Consider the following 20,193-nt stretch of genomic DNA (forward strand, 5'->3'; position numbering starts at 1 on the left):
TTCACTAAATTTTCCTTTAGATTTAGAAGCCTGCTAAAGCTAGAAAAATTAATAGTTAAGTCAATCTGTGACAAAAGGTGAGAGCCCCTTCCCAGGTGAGATTTCTGCAAATCTTATATCCAAGGTGCATGGGAATTTCCGCGGAGCGCGGGCATCCCTGGAGCGCTCACAAGTGGTTGGTTTTCCAGCTACCATCCCCATTCATACAAATACACACATCACCCTCCCCAGCAAACCCTCCTCTGATGGAGAAGGTCCCATCTGGGCAGAGGCAGAAGCAGCCGCCCCATCCCTGCGGTCCCTCCGGGATGTTCGGGGCGGGGATGGGGGATGTTCCCCCCCCGGGGTGCCGGTCCCCCCCTCCCCGCCGGGCTTGAGGAAGCGGAGGGAGCGGTGGAGTTGCTGTGCATATTAATGAGAGGGAGCGAGGGCAGCGGGAGCCGCTTTAAAGGAGGAGAAGGGAAGGCAGCGGCAGAGCGCAGGCAGCGCCGGGCAGCCGCTCCGCCGGGAGCCGCTCCGCCGTCCCCTCCCTGGGACCCAGCCCCGGGACAGCGGCATCGGGGGGACGAACCCCAGCAGAACAAACGCATCGACGTCCCGGCATCTCCTTGGGTACCTGCTATCTCAAAATGAAGCTCCTGACAGCAGCTCTGCTCCTGCTCTTCATCGCGATGTGCTTAGCCAGCGCAGAAGGTAAAGCGGTTTATTCGGCTTACTCCCATGTAAATCTCTTTTCCAGTAATTTGTGTTTGTTTTGATAGCCCTGGCTTGGGCTGAGCTATGCCCTGGACGGTGGAAAGGTGTGATGTATGAAATCTGTGAGTAAGGGAGCTGCAAGTTATTTAAAGGTGAAGTAGAGGTAAAATACAAGGGTTAAAGTTGTGTCTTCACTGCGAGGCAGAGCTCACAATGGGGCAGGTCATGCCATGTTCTTCGTCATTCAGGAATAGAGCTCAAATATCTCATTTGAAATTGAGGCTGGTTTTCAGGGCGAATAGAGCAGAGCTGGATGTAAGGTGGTGGCACAGTCTGCGTTTTCTGCTGTGCACAAAAGTGATGGTTAAAAAAATACTCAGCTTTTGTCTTGCTACGACTGCACCACAGCATCCATGCAAGGAGAAACGACTCAAAGTCCTACAAAGTCCAAGTGAGACACAAGTGAATGAGAAAGTAGCCCAGACATGCACTTGCATGCTCATTTAAAGTGAGTTCTGTCTCTTTCATTTCATTTTGTTAAATACAATTATATTTAATCACAGCAGGTGCACTTTAAAAAATCTGCTATTTACAAAGTCCTAGAACATATATAGTGCTCTAAAACATATTTCTCAGAGAGTCACTACTTTTTTCTGGGATATACCAAAGGAAAAAAATAAATAATCTCTTTTTAAGCATAAAATCTTTAATTTATTATTTTTTTTCAAGCCTTTTCCCACCAAGGCTTGAAAGAGCAAACTGAAGTTTTCTTGGATGCGCACAGGCTGGAGGGGAAGGGTCGCTTGGTATGCAGGAGGCTTTGCAGGCGCATGAGAAAATGCTTTCTCTTGTAGGCGTGAAGTGCAAATGTTCAAGAAAAGGTCCTAAAATAAGATTCTCTAATGTACGGAAGCTGGAAATAAAACCGAGGTACCCATTTTGTGTGGAAGAGATGATTATGTAAGTTTTCCTTCATTTATTGCTTTCTGTTTCCCTGTCAGCTGAACTGTTCACCTTATCTGCAAGTTCTTTCTTTGTCCTTTGTTTTCCTCATGCCCTGGCATGCTAATTTGTGAGAACAGTAATTTGCTGCATCAGATGAAAAAAAAGGTGCAATTCTGACCAAAACCCCAGATATCACTTTTTGACACTTTTTTTTAATCAAATAAGTATTTCCAGAATGGGTAGCACTAAAAAGATTATTATTAGTTCAAGTGAAAATAGGGACAAATTCCACTCCAAGCTGCCTGATACAAAACTCCGAACTATTTACCCAAGTTTTTCTGAGCATGCAGAGCGAACATGAGCAGAGTTTGGTCTGTGGTGGTTTCTGAAAGGAAGAGTTATCCTGGCCTGCATTGTACCAGAGGAATCCCCATCACCTGATGGGGTTACTCAGCATGTAACAGAAAGCTTTCCTCCCAGTGTCCCTGCGAGCCAGGACCAATGCTGCTGTGAAATCTCAAACTGATGTGGTGGGTAACCAAGCTGAGGCTGGAGCTTTTACATAACAGGCTAAAAAAGAAGGGGGTTTTAGATTTTAAATATGGGTGGGTTTGGCTTTTTTCCTGTCCTCTTTGGGTATCTTAAGATTGCCCCAACAAAGCACCATCCAGCCAGCACGTGATACAGCTGGATAAGATAAGCAGAAGAGCAGATAATTCAGAAAGACTGCACCAAGTCCCCCTGCCACCTCAGAGGGGGGGAAAGGGTCCCAAGATCAGCCCAGGACCATCAACCAAGGACTGATTTGATCCAGCATTGTGCTCCCCCATGGAACACTCACCAGTCACAACGGGATCTGTGCGGGCTGCACTCCACCTCCAGCACCTTGCAGTGCCCACGGGGCCGAATCTGCCCATCCACCTGGCACAAATACCACAGGAGATACCACAGACTTCCCACATGGAGCTGGCTCACCAGGCTCAGCGCAGGGCTCGTGGAGAAGCATCCCTGTGAACAATGCTGAGCTCAGGGAATGTCAGACCCACATCTTTAAAGCCCAAACCAGCTGATGGTGACCTGAACGGAAAAATTCCTGCAGAGCAACCCTGCCTGAATCAGCTCATCACGGCTTTACTCTGTTTGCTCTGACCTTTCAATAGTAAAATGATGTCATAGAGGGACACTAATCCTTGGCATCCCACTCCAGCTATTTGCCCAAATGCAGATGGTGACCAGGGGGTATGAAATAAATCTCATTAATGCAACATTTTGCTTCCAATCAGAAATCTGGGAGAGCCATAATGCCGTGCAGGAGCAGTTGCTTTTCCAGACAGGGCAGATATTGAGCAATACTACTCAAGGCTGAGGGTTGTCAGGGCTTGCAGCAGAGGCTGGGACAGAACTGTCCCATCACTGTCTCATCACTGGGGTGTCTGTGGGGCAGGCAGGGCAAACCTGCTGCCGTCACTGCCTTCCCAGCTACCCTGGTGCAGCCTGAACTCAGCATTGAAAGCACTGAAATTAATATTCTGGGAACCAATTTATCCGGGAGTCTCTGGACATGGCACAGAGGAGCTAAATTCCTGCAACTGAGTTTTTGTTGCTGCAGTGATCATCTAAAACGAGTTGTTGAAGCTGCATCCACTTCTGCCCTCCTTAAAAGCTCTCATATGGCAGAAACATGATATAAATGATGTTGGATAGAGAAACAGTGAGTATGGGAGGTGCAGTTAGGGAGGTTGTGACCATAACCCCCCAGCAGAGATGTGCCACAGGGTAAGAGACAGTTAAACTGAGTCCTCAGTCTAGTCAAAACCTATCAAGATTCATGGTACATCTAGCAGTAATTGTGAGTGTATCTGTCTCCTGGAATGAGGGGAAGCAGCAGAAAATAGGAGGGAAGTTTAACTCTTTCTACTTGAAATGTTCTGAAACATGCCCACTCGTGTTTTGCCCCATCCCAGAGTGTGGAGATATATCAGGTTGAGAAGAGCTGATGGGAAATGAGCTCACTTTCTCCATGGGCAGTAAAGGCAGATGGCAGTTCCCACAGCAGCCTGGGATGAAAGGACCAGAGCCAGGATCCTTGAGGTCATGGAGACAGGGTATTCGTAGGCAGAGGTGCAGCCCCTCCGTCCCTGCAGGTGAGATGTGTAGGGGCACACGGTGCTGGGGTCACAGATTAACTCAGGGTGTTTTCCACAGCCCTGGAGACACAGATATACTGGGGAGAATTTTGGCACAGGGACACTCAGACACCAGGGTGAAGGCTCCAGCCACCAAGCTCTGGGCAGCAAAGGGACAAATCCCACCAGAGGACTTTTACTGGAGGTGTAAGTTCTGGTGCTTCATCCCTTCTCCATCTCTCTCGGCCTCTTCTTGCAGCCCATCCAGGCAACTCCTCACTCAGGCAGAAGTTCCCACAGCACCTCTAAGGCACATTCCCTTACATTTGCCAGACCAGCATCGCCAAAAGCAGGCCCAGGTCATCTCAGGGTGCCCAAACACACTGCCACCCAACCCTGCATCCATCAGGGACTGTCTGAAAATGGCAGAGGACCATGGGGCTGCCTTGGGAACATTTTTGCTGTCCATCCTCCAGAATCAAAGCAGAAAACCTATATGTGATGTCAAAGCAATGCATCTCAGACTGAGGAAAGAGCCAGTTCACCTGAGAGGCAAACCATGGATCTCTTCCTGCTCAGTCTGCAGACTGGTAAATCCAGCGTCCTTCACTGCTCCTGGTGAAAATGTAGGGCTTGCAGCTTCTCAGAGGTGCTCCTGCTCCTCTCCTGCAATTCAGCTTATCCATCACTTTCTGGAAATATCCTCTGTGGTGTGTCAGAAGAGAAACCCAAGGCAAGGTCTGGAGCAGCCAGTGCAGACAGCACAGCTGAGGAGGTGGCTGCTGCATGGAGAAGCCTTGCTCTGCCCTCAAATCCCTTAAAACTCACATCATTCAAAGCTACAGGAAAACTCCACTTCTGAAGCACACACTGCTCTCAGAGGAGTTGGCTGGAAACACCCTTAGAACAGAGTTAGTCCATAATTTTTAGCACTGACCCTCCCCTTTCTGATGCCTGCAGCCATTAAAGGCTCTTCCACTGATTTCTCTTGCACTGGGGAAAAGTCCACATCCTCCCAGAAAACAACCTGGAAATTATACCTTAACATTTTGTGACCTTAGCTGGAGATGGAGCAGAAAAGGGGAGCAGGGAGGAAAGTTAATTGAATAGAAAGTCCTACTTGAACACCTTGTAAAACCTTGAAGTTGGAATGGTGGTGAGACCCTCGGTTCAGTTCATGCAGGCAGCACGTTTTCATTTGTGAGGCACCAGGAGGGTGAGCTGGGAAAGTCTGCTGGGCATTTTGTCTTCCTTTCTGAACCAAACCAGAAAAGAAACCCTTCAGTATACACAGGTATTCTGGGTTTCTGCCATCATTATACTCATGTCTCTAGCAGCATTTAATTAATTCCACTATAGGGTTTTAATTAAATCAATGATTGGTTTTCCCTTTCACAGATGGTATTTCCAGAAAATTATTTAAATCATTAGAATTATTAATTCTAATACAAATTGTCATTGTGGGTTGATTTTTGGATTTTCTCTGGGGTTTTTTTAATCACAAAATTAATAAGAAAACAAGAAAACTGGTCAATTTTGAGCCCCAAAAGTGGAGCGGTCTTGATGTTTCTGGAAAGCCATCCTGTTGGCACCCAGCTCCAGTCCCTCACGTCACCTCAGCTGTGGCACTCACTGAGCCCTCCAGGAGGGAACCTCAAATGATGAAAAGACTTTTGCCATGTTTTTATTCCCAGCATGCTTGGTCCTGACAATAAGGGGACACTAAGCCAGCAAGGAGAGCAGGATCAAGTGGTGATCAGAGGAGGCTGAAGGCCCCAGGGCTGATGCTGAGGCTCAGAGCTTGTCTGTTGGGCACACAAGCACTCTGCCATGTGCAAGTATTTAAATACTCCAGAATTAAGGGGGAAAAAAAAATATAAAAATAATCAATGAAGCAGTTCTGATCATTTCTCTTGGTTGAAGTATTGTTGAGTGTAACAGAACTGTCTCCTCATGCAAAGCCCTTGTGGTTGTCTGAATGAGCCCTAATTAAATTAATTAGGCTCAAAAGATGATGATATCTAACACTTAGGCAGAGCAAACCCACTGATTAAAACCAGTGGCTATGTCTTCACCAGCACCACCTCAATGCCCTGCGCTGGGGGAGAACAGCTGCTCTGACCTTATCCCAGTAAACTCAAAATATCTGCCACTAAGCACAGAGCTGGAAAAGCCTTACCCTGCCCCAGTGAGCCCCCTGGCCCACTCTGGCAGGGTGTGGGAGCAGGGCAGGCTCTCTCAGGCCCCTGTGACCTTGCCCTTGCCTTGCAGTGTGACGCTGTGGACACGGGTCAGGGGCGAGCAGCAGCACTGCCTCAACCCCAAGCGCCAGAACACCGTGAGGCTGCTCAAGTGGTACCGAGTATGGAAGGAGAAGGGCAGGTAAGTCCCAGTTTGCTGAGTGGGTGAGGATTGTGGAGGCAAGTCAGGCAAGCAGCAGCTTTCAGAAGTAGATAAAACAGGAAAATGCATACGCTGGCAAATGCTCCATCCAGCGCAGAGGATGTATTTCATTACCAAAATTACAATTTTAAATGGGTGTTCTTGATATTAATTTTTTCCTGCCACATGCAATTCTCGCTTCTATTTTCGCATTAGGCTGTTCTGACTATAAATAGTAATTATTTTTGGTTAAAATATTCATCAGCTGACGTTCTCAGTTATTTACATACACTCACCTCGCTTCTATGGGTGAAAATTCAAGATGAAAAGCTAAACTTTCACACAGTCACGAGAAAAGCAGTCAGGAGAGATGGAAAGAGGGAGCCCTGTCCCACACTTCAATCACACCACCTCAACCTCATCAATACTTGATGACGCAGGTATTTGACAGTTTTAACTAGCGTATCATTCCCAGAAAAATGATAATTTTCTGATAAAAATCTCAAACAGTTTCTCCCTTGTAAAGAGGATTGGGTTTTTTCCTAAGTCATAGACAGAAGACAGAGAGTGAGACATAAATTCCAGATGCCAGGGGTGATGTGCCCATCTGTAATCAAGGGGAGCAGCCCAACTCCTGCTGTGTCTCCAGCCATGTCCAAGAAAGAGCCTCCACACACAGTACAGGTCCATCAAACCCTCATCCTCCTCTGGTGGATCCCCCATCCATCTGGTGGGGAATTTGCTCCCCAAAAGTGCTCAAGTAAGGCCAGGGAGCATCAGGCTGCTCTCCCTGCAGGCCCAGGGGTGCCAGTGATCCCCAGGTGATGTCAGGGCACAGCAAGCCCTTGGCCATCTCCCCAAATCCCTGACAGCTCCCTGCATCTGCTTCACAAACAGAGCACGTGGGGAAGCCCTGGCTATTGCATAACCACATATTTACACTCTTCCTGTTTCTTTTTTCTTTTTTTTTTATACATAAGGCTGTCATTAAGATGACAAAGGATGCTCAGCCCCAGGCTTGTGCCCTCAGAAAACAAGCAGACAGACAAGCCCATTAAGTTGTGCTGTCAGGAAACAATCTAGAAAAATGATTTAGAGTAATATTATTGCAAACAACAGATATTGTAAATGTATTGTCTATATACACCTCATGATAAGCTTCAACATCTGTATGTGAGATAGGGATTTTCCAGCATTTAAAGCAAATAAAGTGGATTTCTTCATGTTATTTACCCAGGTAATTGTGGTAGAGTTTGTCACTCCCCACATGCCTCTGAGATATGACAGTGTCAAAGTCCAGCACTCCTCCCAGATGCTTTATGGATAAAGGTAGCAATCTGTGACTGATGAAGTCAGTAACTTACTTTCCAAATTACTCAGGCACAGGCTAAAAATCTGGTTTTTGTGGTTTTATTATTTTTGGGTTATTATTTATTATTATTATTGTTATTTGAAATGGAGTTTTTAAATTCCTAGTTTAAACACCCTGGTCTTGACTTTCCTTTTGTCTAGGGTTTACGAAGAATAAGAGAAAGTGGTACAAGAAATGGAGTGGACTCCCTTGGCTGGCATAGGACTGGGCTCTACAGAAGATTATTTCTCTCTTGCAGACATAAGACACAAATTCTATATTATTATGAAGCACTTTTTACCAAGGGTCAGTTTTTACATTTTATAGCCGTATGCAAAAGGCTTCCAGATTTCACAAGCATCTGTTGCACTTCTGATTTCATACCCATCTGCTCTGTACTGAAATTAGGAAAACACGTGCTTTTCATTTTAAATAAGTTCTTTTGGGAGTTTTTTTGTTTTTAATTATTATTCATTCATATTTCACTATGATTGCAATCGAGCTTTATAAGCTCATTAGGCAAACAGAACTGTTTGTGACGGTGTTGTACAGCCATGGCCCTCACCCCTGGCAGTGTGAAAGCTTTGGGCTGGGGTTATTGCTCGTGTTTGCAGCCTTCACCTCAGTCAGGCAGAGCAGGGACCAAAGATGAGTTTGCTGGGGAAGATGCCACTGAAATGCTGTGGCTGTACCTGCAGAAGTGAGGTCCCTCAGCACCTCATCAAACGAGCGTGAGCATCACTCGTGTACCTCTTCTTTAATGGACCTGAGGTCTTGCTGCAAGGCGAAGCGTCCTGCATCTCCCATTTAACCTCTCATGCATTAGAAAGCATTTCTAGGTCATTTTTATTACTAAGAAAATGTTGGTTTTTTCCACCTGAAGCACTTACAGAAAGTTTGTGGCTTCAGTACTGAGACATCTTAAGCTTCAAGACTATTGTGTATGTTTTCCTAGATTTGTAGCAACAAAAAAAAAGCCTTTAAAAGGTACCTTTTTATGAAAAATATGATAGGGCAAACATATAAATACCTATGTATGTTTTAGTCACAATACAACATATTCATTATTTTGAATGTAATACTTCAATGTTAAGCAGTGAATTCCTCTTTTTAATATAACAAAACTACCTTTTCATTTGTAAATATACTTTAGGAAATCTCCCTATATTATCTCGCTGTATAATGTACTGTACTGCTAAATTATCATATGCTATTTAAATGTTTGAAATATTTAGAAGGTTGCATGCAGATTTCATATTTCTTTCTAAGACAAATGAAAAAAAAGTAATAAAAAAAATATTTAAAAAAATTTTTACAACTGCTTGTAAATTTCCTTAAGCCATCAGAGAACTCCTCCCACTTTCAATCACTTGGTAGCTGGATTGGTTTTGGAGGGGGGAAACAGTACATCAGAGAAGCTGATTAGTGATAAGAACATCTTGATGACACTGGAATTAGAGAACATTATTCCAGTACAATTTACTTTCCTTCTTCATTTTAGGATTTGGACTTTAGCCAAACACTGAGGAATGCTGTGGCATAAAGGAGGGCGATGCCATTTGCCCATAACCACTGCTCTAGTGTTGTCTTAAGCAAACATAAATCAACAACTTCAGTTCATAGAAAACCAAGTAGAAAGTGATTTGGACAAGATCTGGGTTTGATTAGAAATGGTCGTAAAACAAAAGTCAGGCAAACAAAACCTGTGAGCCACCACCTCTTCCTGCCCAGTTTCTGCCCTCACCCCCAGGGAGGGACTTTGCACCCAACAAGGCCCCTACATCACTCTCCAGATGAAAGGAAAGCAGGAGCTTGGGAGGATAAAGCCAGCAGGAGTTTAAACATTTTGGAAGCTTCTGGTGCTCCCTGAAGAGCACCTCTGGCCTCCCTGCCTGCTCCCAGCTGTGCAAGGGCAGCTGTACCTGGGGCTGCTCCTGGGATTGGCACCACCTCGGTGGCAGCAGCCTCATCCTGCAGAGCCAGGGCAATGCCTGAACTCAGCTCCAGGGCTTCCTTCAGTTCAGACAGACAAAATAAGAAAAAGAAATAAACATACTATATATATATCTATATATATATATATATATAGCCTGAATTACTGGGTAAGCACCTGGCAGAGCTGCTTGAGAAAGAGGATTTCAAAGCAGTTTCCTATCCTGCAGAAGGACAAAGATCAAGCTTCAGATAACTATGAGTAAAAATCTTGATAAATATCCCAGAGTATTTATAAACTTAAATCTCTGGGGGTATCAGCCACAGGGGGCTGTTTCTGGCTAAGCATCTGAACTCAATCTCTGGGCAAACCAGGACCTGTGATTGAGCCAAGCTTCCCCCCTCCTTTCTTGAGTCATATTTTAACAAAACCACCAGTTTTTTCTTGAGAAGATTAGATTTCAACATGCCGGTAGACTTCAAAAAATGTTTCATTTTATTTAGTGACTACTGGGAAATATATTCCCTGGGGAAATATTGATATGGTTGCATAAGAGGTGGTGAAGCTCCACTGGGAATGGTGTGCACAGATGTGACTGCCCAAGCAGAGGACTCACTGACTCAAACCTCACAGGGTATATACAAATGACTTAGCTCCAGGTTCATCTGCCACACCAAAACAACCATCCTCTACAAAAACTAAACACAGAGAAAATCAACTGCAATTTTTTTTTTCCATTTGGCAGGATGGGAGACAAAAAAAACCCCACCACAACCCCAAAACAACCAAAACAAAAAACAAAATCACAAACCAATTTAAAACAAGCAAATAAAAAATTGCTTGTTTCAATACATTTATTTCTTTTAACCAAAAATACTTTGAACAAAACAACTCTCAGAAACAAGAATTAAAAACCTAAAGAGAAAAAAGTGAGTCTAAGCTGTTTTTACCAAGCCTATAAGCCTGCATCTCCAGGCAGGATTGTTAATTTTCCAGGAACAAGAGGAGAACCCCTTGCTGTTCCTGATATGCAGCTGTAAAGGGAAATACTGCATCAGAAGGTTACAGCCACACACAAAGTATCAGCCACTTTCCCTCAGACTGAAACATCTCTGCTAAAACATTTAAATAAATATAATATACATATGTATATGTAGGTACTTCCTCCACTGAGACTTGGCAGCGGTCTTAAGGTTTGGTTTTGCTTTCCCCAGCAGATTTCAGGTTGTGAAGCAGCGAGACCCTTCGAGTCCAGCCTCCCTCACGTGCAGACCATACATTTGTGCTCTGAGACTGAAAACGAAGCTGCTGAAATATGGTCTGAGCACACTCCAGCCAGCCAGGACTGCTCCCCTGTTACCAATTTACCTTCCCAAGAGCCTGAACATTTGCAGGGTAAGCAGGAGCCTCGCCTCATCCTGGGGTACCGGAGCAGGACACACAGACCCCAGTGTGCTTTACTGGAGCACCAGTGCTGCACCACAAGCGTGTGAGCTCATCCCACAGCCCCCAAAGAGAGAAACAGACAACTGCAAACCCAGTAAATCTCACTGGCACTCTGCAGGAACACCAAGCCCTGCACAGGAGAGCTGCCCACACACCCCATCCTTCCCCTGGGCATTGGGTACTCACAGGCTGCACCCATTCCAAAACACTGCTGTTAGATTTCATTTTAATAAAGGCACAGGACTCACCCAAGCAGCTGCAGTGAGAGGACACAATAGCAGGGAGACCTGCCTGGCCTTTTCAGCGAGAGCACTACATGGGATTAGTAATGTTACACAGAGCCTTTCACCACTTGCTTTTCACTTGTTCATATTTGGTCTAGGTCAGCAATGGCCAGAAAAGTTTATTAAGAAGTGGTGGTTGCTTGGTGCTCTGTGTGAGATGGCTCTCAGCAGGTCCTGCTGTGCCCCAGCTCCCACAGGCTCCCTAAATCAAGGCACAAGGCCACACCAGATTGTTACACACATGGGGACCTTTCCCCAGGCCACATCCATGTGGTGGAAGTGCTGGTTACACACCAAAGTTTTATCAGGGCTGTGGGAGCAAACGTGGGGATGGATGGTAAAGTCATTGCTGGGGCTGGGAGTTTGCACTGGTCACCCCTGAGACCTGAGTGGGAAGTCAAAGGCAGTGTTACAGCAACACAAACGCTCTCTGAGCTAATTCAACAGCAGAGTTGTGTCCCTTCCGGGCCCATAGAGAATAGGAACAAATGTGAATGAAAACACCACTGTCCCCAGGATTTGCCATCCCACTGGGATCCAGAGCCAGGGACCTGTGCCTGTTCAAGGGTAAAGGGCCTCTGTGCACCCTGACATCACTCAACAGGTTTTTTATGAGCCCAGACAGAGGGCCTTGCACTCCCCAAAACACACTTCCCCTTAAGTCAAATGAAGCTCCAGTCACAGCTGAGGTATTTTTGCTCCAAAGCTAGTTTTCAAAATTGAAGCACTGAAATCCAGATGTGCCCAGCATCAGAACACCTCACTTATTCCTGGTTGTTTCAGCACCTTTCAGAAAATATAAGATGATTTGGACTGACTTTGGGCTTGAGATCCAGAAGGATGGACAGCCCATCTTGAAAACCCTGACTGTACCAAGGTCATGCCAGAGCATTCTGTAGATCTTCCATGCCTGGCACTCGTGCTGGGATTTGTTGTCCAGTTTGTTCCCTTCAGTGAGTTGGGGTGTGCATGGACACAACTGGAAATACAGGTATTTTTGAGGATTGCAGTTTGCAGTGCTCACTAACTCCATGTTAGCTCCATCAGAAATTCTTTGTTAGTCACTGATTTTCCTCTGATCCTAAACCACAAACAGTCAAGTGTTTCCTGGAAATTCCTTGGTTTGCCTAGAAAGGCTGCACCCCATGAGCCTCTAGATACCCTTGTAACCAGCACATATTTCTGGCAAAGTTCTCCTCTAATTCCTTTGCCCAGAAAAGCCACAGGGATTGCCATTGCCTGAGACTGTGGGACACTGGGTGCATTTGCAAGCAGCTCCAGGCGCTTAGAGTGACCACCAGTTCTTGTAGGTATCGATACACACCTTACAGAAATAGGAATTGTTTTCAAATCCGGGGCATCCTGGCAACTTGGAAAATCTCACATAATTTTTGGCTGTGCTTTCTGACAACACATACCTGCATCTCTATGGAATATGCCTGCAAAGATATTTGAACTGCAATTTCACAGAGAGAAAGCTGAACACCTGCATTAAATGGGGTCTCCATCCTTTTTACCTTGCAAGGCTTCCCCTTGGGCCATCACCTCTGCTGTCCACCAGCGCTACAGCAACAGTCCCTGAGTCATGCTAGAAGTATTAAAGTATTTAATATCCAGTAGAGTACAGATCCAGAAGTTGGGTTTTCAGCATTTCTATGAGCCAGCACTACTTGAGGCAAAGTCCAGTGAGATCAAAAGGATGGTTGGGAGGCCCCAGCAGCCTGGGATTCAGGCCCCTTCCTTTCTCTCACCAGCACTTTGGTGTCCAGCAGCTCCTTGGCCCTCAAATCCCAGCCCAGACTGTTCTGAAGGAGCAGTGGGGAAAGCAGGGCTGAAAGGACATCTAGTGGCAACCTAAAACCTTCTCAGTCAGCCAAGGAACACCTCTACAGCTGTATGCATTATAAATCAGTTTGGAGCCTGCTGTCACTGTGAATGCTCCTCCCCAGCTCTGCAAGAAAAACTTCAACTATTGCATTTGGTTTAGGAAACACCTCCAAAGAAATTTCTTTTAAAAAGGAAAGAAAAAAAAAAAAAGGCAAAGCAGCTGTGGTTTAGGGAACCCTGCTCAGAGGTTCACACAGTCATATTATCCTGTCAATTTGGAACTTGTACACTAAGGGAAAAGAGAACACCAGGCTGCTCTGTCTGCAGAAGCCATGTCCAACGCACCAGCACGGGAAACTGGGCTGCAGCACAACTCAGGGCAGCCTCATTCCCAAAACACCTGCCCCAAACCCTTTAAAAGCACCAAGCATTTCTGATCAACACGGTTTTCCTGCCCATAGGTCCTCCCTCCTGCCACCCAGCTAGCCCAGGACCCCGTGTGGTTGCTGTTCCTCTGGCATTGCATTGTCCTGTCCTCAGGTGGGTCTCTCTGACCTCCCAGCAGCAAAACCCACACGTGCACAGTGTCACCTTCAGTGCCTCAAGTGGAGAACCTGCTCCCTGTGCTGGGTACCAGCACAGCTACATCCAACCAGCACAACAAAGCCAAGATCCCTGGAAGAAATGCCTGTGGTGATGTAACTTTAATGAGTTTATTCTCTCAACACCCAGCGACAGGTTGCATTTCTGGTCCTTTCCCGACCTCTGAAGTCCTCAAATCCCCTTTGATTTTTCTCTCCCCTTTTGCCTGTTTGTGTTATCAGCTCTTTGGGCAGTGAGTGCTCTGACGACACACATGGAGGGCATCCAGCCCAACAGGAGCTGCTCCCTGCACGCAGGGCCTGGGAGGGAGAACTGACGTGACACGAAGTGACAGGAAAAGAGGTAGGCAGCCAAGGCCTGGAAAATCACCACGCCTGTGTTTTTGGTTTTCCTCCTGCACAATAAAAGAGGTTAGTGAATTCTTCCTGAATGGGTTTCAGAACCTCCTCCAACGAAAAAAAAAAAAGAATCCTGTTCATGTTCACTTAAAGCTGATAATTACAGGAGTAATTATGATTTATTCTCATCATAAATCTTGGAGGAAGAAAAGGATTTTGAGGTTTGCAAGATTTGCTGGATGACAAAAGGAAAACACAGCTCTAATTGCCCTTCTTTGTTGTGTTTAATTAAGGATTCTGAAGCAACTGATCTCAGGGTTTTTTTCATGGTTAGAAACCTGCAAGGAAAAGAAAATCTTTCTGCAGAGGCACCAATCAAAGCTTTGTTGGGTTACTAGGCACTAAATGTGCTACATCTGAACACTCAGGACACCCAGAAAAAGAAGCTTATTAAAGGAAAAGAAATGCTACAACAGGCTTCTTTCCACCACCACCACCCCCCCCCCCCACTTCCAGTAGGCCTTGGCAATTTTGAGCTCACTCTTAATCCCAGAAGAAATGTCTTTTGTCTTTACCATTCAGCATTTTTACCTCATTATTGACCATTCAATTGTGTTGCATAAAAACACTTCTCCATTTCTATTACCTTCATAATTCCAGCCTTTACATATTTCCTTGTGGTTGGCTTCTACTTCCTTTTTTATCTGTCCAGACATCACTTCTGCGACCACATCAGGAAAATCAAACCAGCCCAGAGCTTCTCAGCTCCTTCCCTGGGCCCACAGTTCCCAGTCAAGTGCCATTTCCTCCCAGCAAGAACCAGTTTGCCAAGTGCTACCTCTCCAATTCAAAGTGTAAGTGACTGGCAGGGTGTTCCCTCTCCATTTTTGTGCAACAGCTAAAACAGTTCTGCCAGGAAAATCCAGTTCCTCATTATAGCAACCAGTGTCAAACCATCACGTCTGGCTCTGAGCGATGCCACCAGCCCACAAGTTACATTATGCTCAGCCAAGGCTGCAGGAAGTTAAGGAATTAAAAAAGGCAAGAAATCTTTGGGATTGCTTTCAATCTGAAGGCACTTGGGACTTCTTTTGCAGAAAGCAGTGGCACTTGAGAAGTGTGGCACTCCCAGGCTGAAAACAGGAGCAGCCCAAAGGGAACACAGAAACACAGAATATTCTGAGTTGGAAGGGAGCCACAGGAATCATCAAGTCCAACACTCAAGTGAATGGTCCCGTGAGGAAACAGAGGTTTGGGTTGCTCAGAAGGTAAAATCCCAATGCTTCAAGTGCACAGAACATCCTAGATAATGATGCCTTGAAATGCTGCTCTACAAAGGGAAAATGTCAGTTTGGGTTTGTCATGGTGTTTGGGAAATGTTCCTCTAGGGTCAGGAGACAAGGATGAAGGGAAACACTGAATTTGGCTAAAGCTCATTGTGGAAATAAAAAAAATAAAATAGAAATTAAGAATAGCCATAAAACAAAGAATGGAGGGGAAAGAATATTTTTTTCCGTGTAAAACGAGATATTTTCCCACTCATTTGAAGCAGGTGCCTGGGTTTTCCAGCAGAGACTCTGCACAGGTATCCATCCCAGCCACTGCTGTGAGAGCAGAACCGGCTCCGAGCTGCGCCTTGGTGGAGGTTGACACCTTGTGGTAATTCCCATGACCTACAAGTAAAGAAAGAGGGGTTTTTTTCCTTTTTTCTTTTTCTTTTTTGTTTTTCTTTTTCTGGTGAAGATGTGGGGGGAGTCCATAGCCGCAGTGCTAAATTCCTAGCACCTGGCATGTCATCTGTGGGGTAGGGGTCTGGGGTCATTAACAGTTTAATGAAGATAAATAACACCAAACACTGAAAACAATATAAAAAGAAATCCAAGCCATATCCTATTTGTTTCTGGGCTAAAAATGAAGAAAAGGAAAAAAAGATTCCTTGGGATAGCACCAGCTGCATATACATACACAAGGCCCCCAAGACAAGCAACAAAAAGTGATCTAGTGAAAGATATTTCTCTCCAGTTTTTCAGCCCCATTGGATCCCCTCCTGTTTGCACTGTGGGGTAAGAAGGGCAGAGCCCTGACTCCAACAGCTGCTTTGGAGAAGTGAAGCTGCACCAGCTCCAGAGAAATTATCTCTAATTCCCACTACAGTTAACAGAAACAGGCTCAAGACCTGCCATACATTAAACCTGAAGCTAAAAATACCTTGGCTTTTATGCCTTGGGTTTATGAAGAAGTACATTCACTTCTCCATTTATAATTAGCTATTTTAACATAATTTACTACATGCTTAAACTGGAAGAGAAAGTGGCATCCCCTCACCAGAGGGCCAGCAGAAACACATCAGCCAAACCTGTCTCCCCTCATTAGCCAAGTACTTGTTTCAAAGGGGTTTCTTATTGTGGAAGTACATCCAGCCCCAAGGGAAAAAAACTTCACCTAGGACAACATTTACTTTCCTTTAATCATGCTGCTCCATTGTCTAATTTCCTGGATACTGAATTCCTGAATACTAGAACTAGTACTCTGTATTTACTTAGCATTTTGCCCCTTCAAGCCATTCCAAAATATGTAATAGCAGGCCTAAAACTTAGAGCTACACTAGCAGACAAATGTTCAGGGGTTATATGGGCTAATATATACCTTGAAAACTATTCTTTCCACTTAACTGTGGGTCAGACTTAGCTGCATCCCCTGATCTTCCACAGTCCCACTCCAGGAATAAAGCACAGCACCTGAAGTGTCTTCCTGGAGAATTTTTGCTTCTCACTCTCTGCCCAGTTCAGCTGCACCATTTTTTACTGGTGCCAGCAAGCCCAGCAGTTTGGACCCATATGCTGCCTGAGAGTTTTCAAGGGCTGTTACACTTGTAGTTTAACACTATTATTTTTCTCCTCTTTTCTCTTTATCCCTGGAGGCATTGTCATAAAGAGCTACTGAGAGAGATGGTACCTGGCTGTGAGTGTGATGGAGAGCAAGATGGACTCCCTCACCTTCACAGCTGTTTTCACCAGCAAGGGGTTGAATTCAGACTAGAATTTCAATGTTCATACCCATGGGTTTGTCACTAGAAAATGGGAACTTTAAGGGATATATTGCACACATAATACTAACGTAAATGGTAAGTTAAATGGATAACCAGAGGCCATCTAAGTCACTGCAAAGGGTTCCTTTAAATTCCAGAAAGCAGAGCAAATCTACACATTATGTACTGTATGCTGAGATGCAAACCCTTGTCCCTGCATGGCCGAATTTGCAGCACTGAGCCTTGGGGTGTCACCCTTGTCCCTCTCATGGCCAGGGTGGCAGGACCTGCACCCCAAAGGGTCATCCCTGGGGACAGGGTGCAGGACCTGAGCCCAGGACTGCTGGCTGGAGCTGTCTCCTCTCCTTTCCCACCTGCTCACTTTTCCCAGGCTCTGGGGCTCCTGCAAGCACTGTCAGGTCCCTGCCCTCTTGTTTGGGGTGAATTCACCTGCTTTTTTTTTTCTTTTTAATTAAGGAATTGTCAGCTTTTTCCTCAGTGATAATCTTTTACTATAGATTGCCTCTATTTATCTAAGTAATACATCCAATTTCCTTTGAAAGGCATCTGGATGGTTTCATACTGATGTCCCTTTAGAGAAAAACCTTTCCTACCTGCCCCAACAGCCTGCAAGTGGATGCACTTCAAAATTACTCCCCACTTAAACCCACGTGAAGAATCTCAATTTTCTTTTATGTACATTGTGCTCTAATTGCTAGGGCAGAGCAGTAACTGAGGTGTGACAGAGAATTTTGATCAAGGCTCCCTGGGAGTACGAGTGACCCGGCATTCCTCTCCTATTCTGTGTGCAGAAATACATTTACTGATGTATGTAAAGTTGGTACCGTCACAGGAGCTGCACGTGTGCCTGTGTGTGACTGTTTCTGCACACATCTGAGTGTCCGTGGCTGGGTGCACATGTGGGACACGTGGCTGTGGCACATCCATGGGAGGGTTGCTCCCCAGACTTGCCCTCCCTCCCACCCCAAATCCTGGGGAAGGAAGCAGGCAATTCCCTTCGGGTACAACCCTTGTCCGTACAATGCCAGAGAAGGGATTATACCAGGGATTAACATTTTAAATTCCCCTTCCTGACCTATTCAATCAAAGATTGATCCTCAGGCCAGTAATCATATTTCTGCCCTGGGATTACTGCGTTCCTGAGTCCAAACCTCAATTTCAGGAGAAGTTGGGGAGAGCTCCCCCTCAGTGCCTGCATACCCCAAACTCCCTGGGTTGGGGCAGAAGCCTCTGAATTTGGGGTTCTCCCCTTTTTTAGCCATTCTCTCCGATTCCTCTGCCGCGGTCAGGAGAAGACTCCATGAGTGCTTTTCTTGTTGCCTGCCTCCTCCTAATTCCCAGTAATTTATCCCGTATTAAAACTCCCTTAAGGAAGAATGGCCCGGGCACCAACACCTGCTATGCAAATGGAGCAAATCCCCCGGGCCCCGCCGAGGGGCGGTGGGGACCCGCAGGCTGCTGGAGCATCCTCCCCCGGCTGCAAGGCTCCATCCTCACAGCCAAATGGGACCCCCAAAGCCCCCCCACAACATTTCAGGCTCAATTTCCCCCCCACATTATGGTGCTTAAATCTTTCGGGTTATCTTTGCCCCTCCTAAGCAGAATTATTGATATAAAAGGTATAAAAGAAAACCTGAGTGTCTCAGCATGTAGTTAAGCTTCCTGTTTCGGATATTGTTGGGGGATTTCTTCTGCAGGGCAGTCAGTAAATTTTGTACATTTCTTTTAGATTAAATATTCTAGCTTCAATTAAGAAAATACAAACCAACAAACGAGGTAGAATTTTGTGAGGGAGGGGAAAAAAAGAGAAGAAAAAGCTCCCGCACTATATAGGTGAGGGGGGAAAGGGCTCATTTCTCAGAGGTGACACCCTAATCTCATTTTTCTCAGTTAATGTGGTAGCCAGGAGGCTGGGGAAGGGCCAGGCAGGGAGTGTGGCCCAGCAACATGACTGCACCAGGAAGGTTTAGCCCTTTTCCCTGGACAACTTGGATTAGGGCTGCTGAAACCTTGGGCAGCCAGTTGCATCCCCAAGCACCTGCACCCCACACTGGCTCCAGCCCATCTCCTCGGGGTGCCCATGCTGAGGAGCCCCACAGAGACCCCACATGCCCCTCCATCTCCACTTTCTTCTCGTGGCACTTTACCATGATCACACATTTCCCAGCCCTGAGTGCTTGAGTGACATTCGGACTATTATTCGAGGAGATAGATTGTTTGGCCTGAAGATGCATTGTTTGGGCTCCTCATAAAAGAAACAAGTTAAATGCCGCAGCTACCACACACAAAAATGACTCCTTCTGGCCATAAAACCAGTGGGACAAGGAAGTGGCTGTAGGAGTCAAACATAATTGATGCTCAGAAAGATGTTATAAATAATCTGCACCGAGTCCTCTCTCATGTGCCTCAAAACCACAGAAAGTGGCACTTTTTTTTTTCTCTTTATCTCCCCCTGAATTCAGAGCATAATACACCGTGAGCACCAATAATTGATGTATGTTATAATTCTTCATTACCCTATCAGTGGTCTGGGAAAATTGGAAGAAAAGAAAATGCCAGAAAGTTATGGTAAAACTTAAGATGCGACAGAAGTAGCTTTCTTTGCTCATGCTGTGAGTGTTTGAATAAGAAGAATGTCCCTGCACTGTAACAAGCTAAAAGAATGAGGAAGACAAAGGATTTCACGAAAAAGGTTTAGATAGAAGACAAGGCAAGTGAAACTGAAAGGAAGGAAAAAAAACCATTTACAATGGAACAATGCATGTACTAATCGCTTTGATATATTATACAAACCCAAAGACCCAAAACATTGTGTAATTATTTATAAATGACTTCTCCACTCCTGTGTATAATACCACAGAAAGAATAAAACTGCAGGCTACTCTCTAAACTATTTCTAAATAGACCTAGCTTAAAAGGAAGCAGAACTGTTTGAAAAAAAATAATTAATGGTTGATTTTATGGTTGTCTCATTAAAACATTTTAATTACAACAAACAAAATACATTTGTGCTTGCAGGGAACAATCGTTTACCAACTCAACCCCCCCTTCAAAAGAGAAGCAAAATGTTACATCACACATTTAAAACCTGAAAATAAAGCATTCCCACTATTTCTGCAGGTCCCCCAGGAGGGGTTGAGCCCTGACTGCAACTCCCAGGCACTTGCACAGGATTTCAGAGAGGATTTGCCTTGCCAGGCCAGGACCCCACTG

The 20,193-nt window shown here is 45.4% G+C and overlaps 1 protein-coding gene across 1 annotated transcript; it reads left to right on the top strand.

The window, feature by feature from the left end:
- Positions 1 to 399: 399 nt before the first annotated feature.
- CXCL14 (C-X-C motif chemokine ligand 14) lies at positions 400 to 8,754 on the top strand. Its single transcript, XM_005523519.2, has 4 exons — positions 400 to 693; positions 1,551 to 1,656; positions 6,039 to 6,149; positions 7,662 to 8,754. Exons 1-4 carry the CDS (start codon positions 630 to 632, stop codon positions 7,675 to 7,677), a joined length of 297 nt encoding a protein of 98 aa, XP_005523576.1. The 5' UTR covers positions 400 to 629; the 3' UTR covers positions 7,678 to 8,754.
- Positions 8,755 to 20,193: the final 11,439 nt, after the last annotated feature.

The sequence above is a fragment of the Pseudopodoces humilis genome, chromosome 17 (assembly GCF_049639895.1).
Source record: "Pseudopodoces humilis isolate 2021_Gansu_Grassland_sample_001 chromosome 17, ASM4963989v1, whole genome shotgun sequence".
In the NCBI taxonomy this organism is placed as follows: Eukaryota; Metazoa; Chordata; class Aves; order Passeriformes; family Paridae; genus Pseudopodoces; species Pseudopodoces humilis.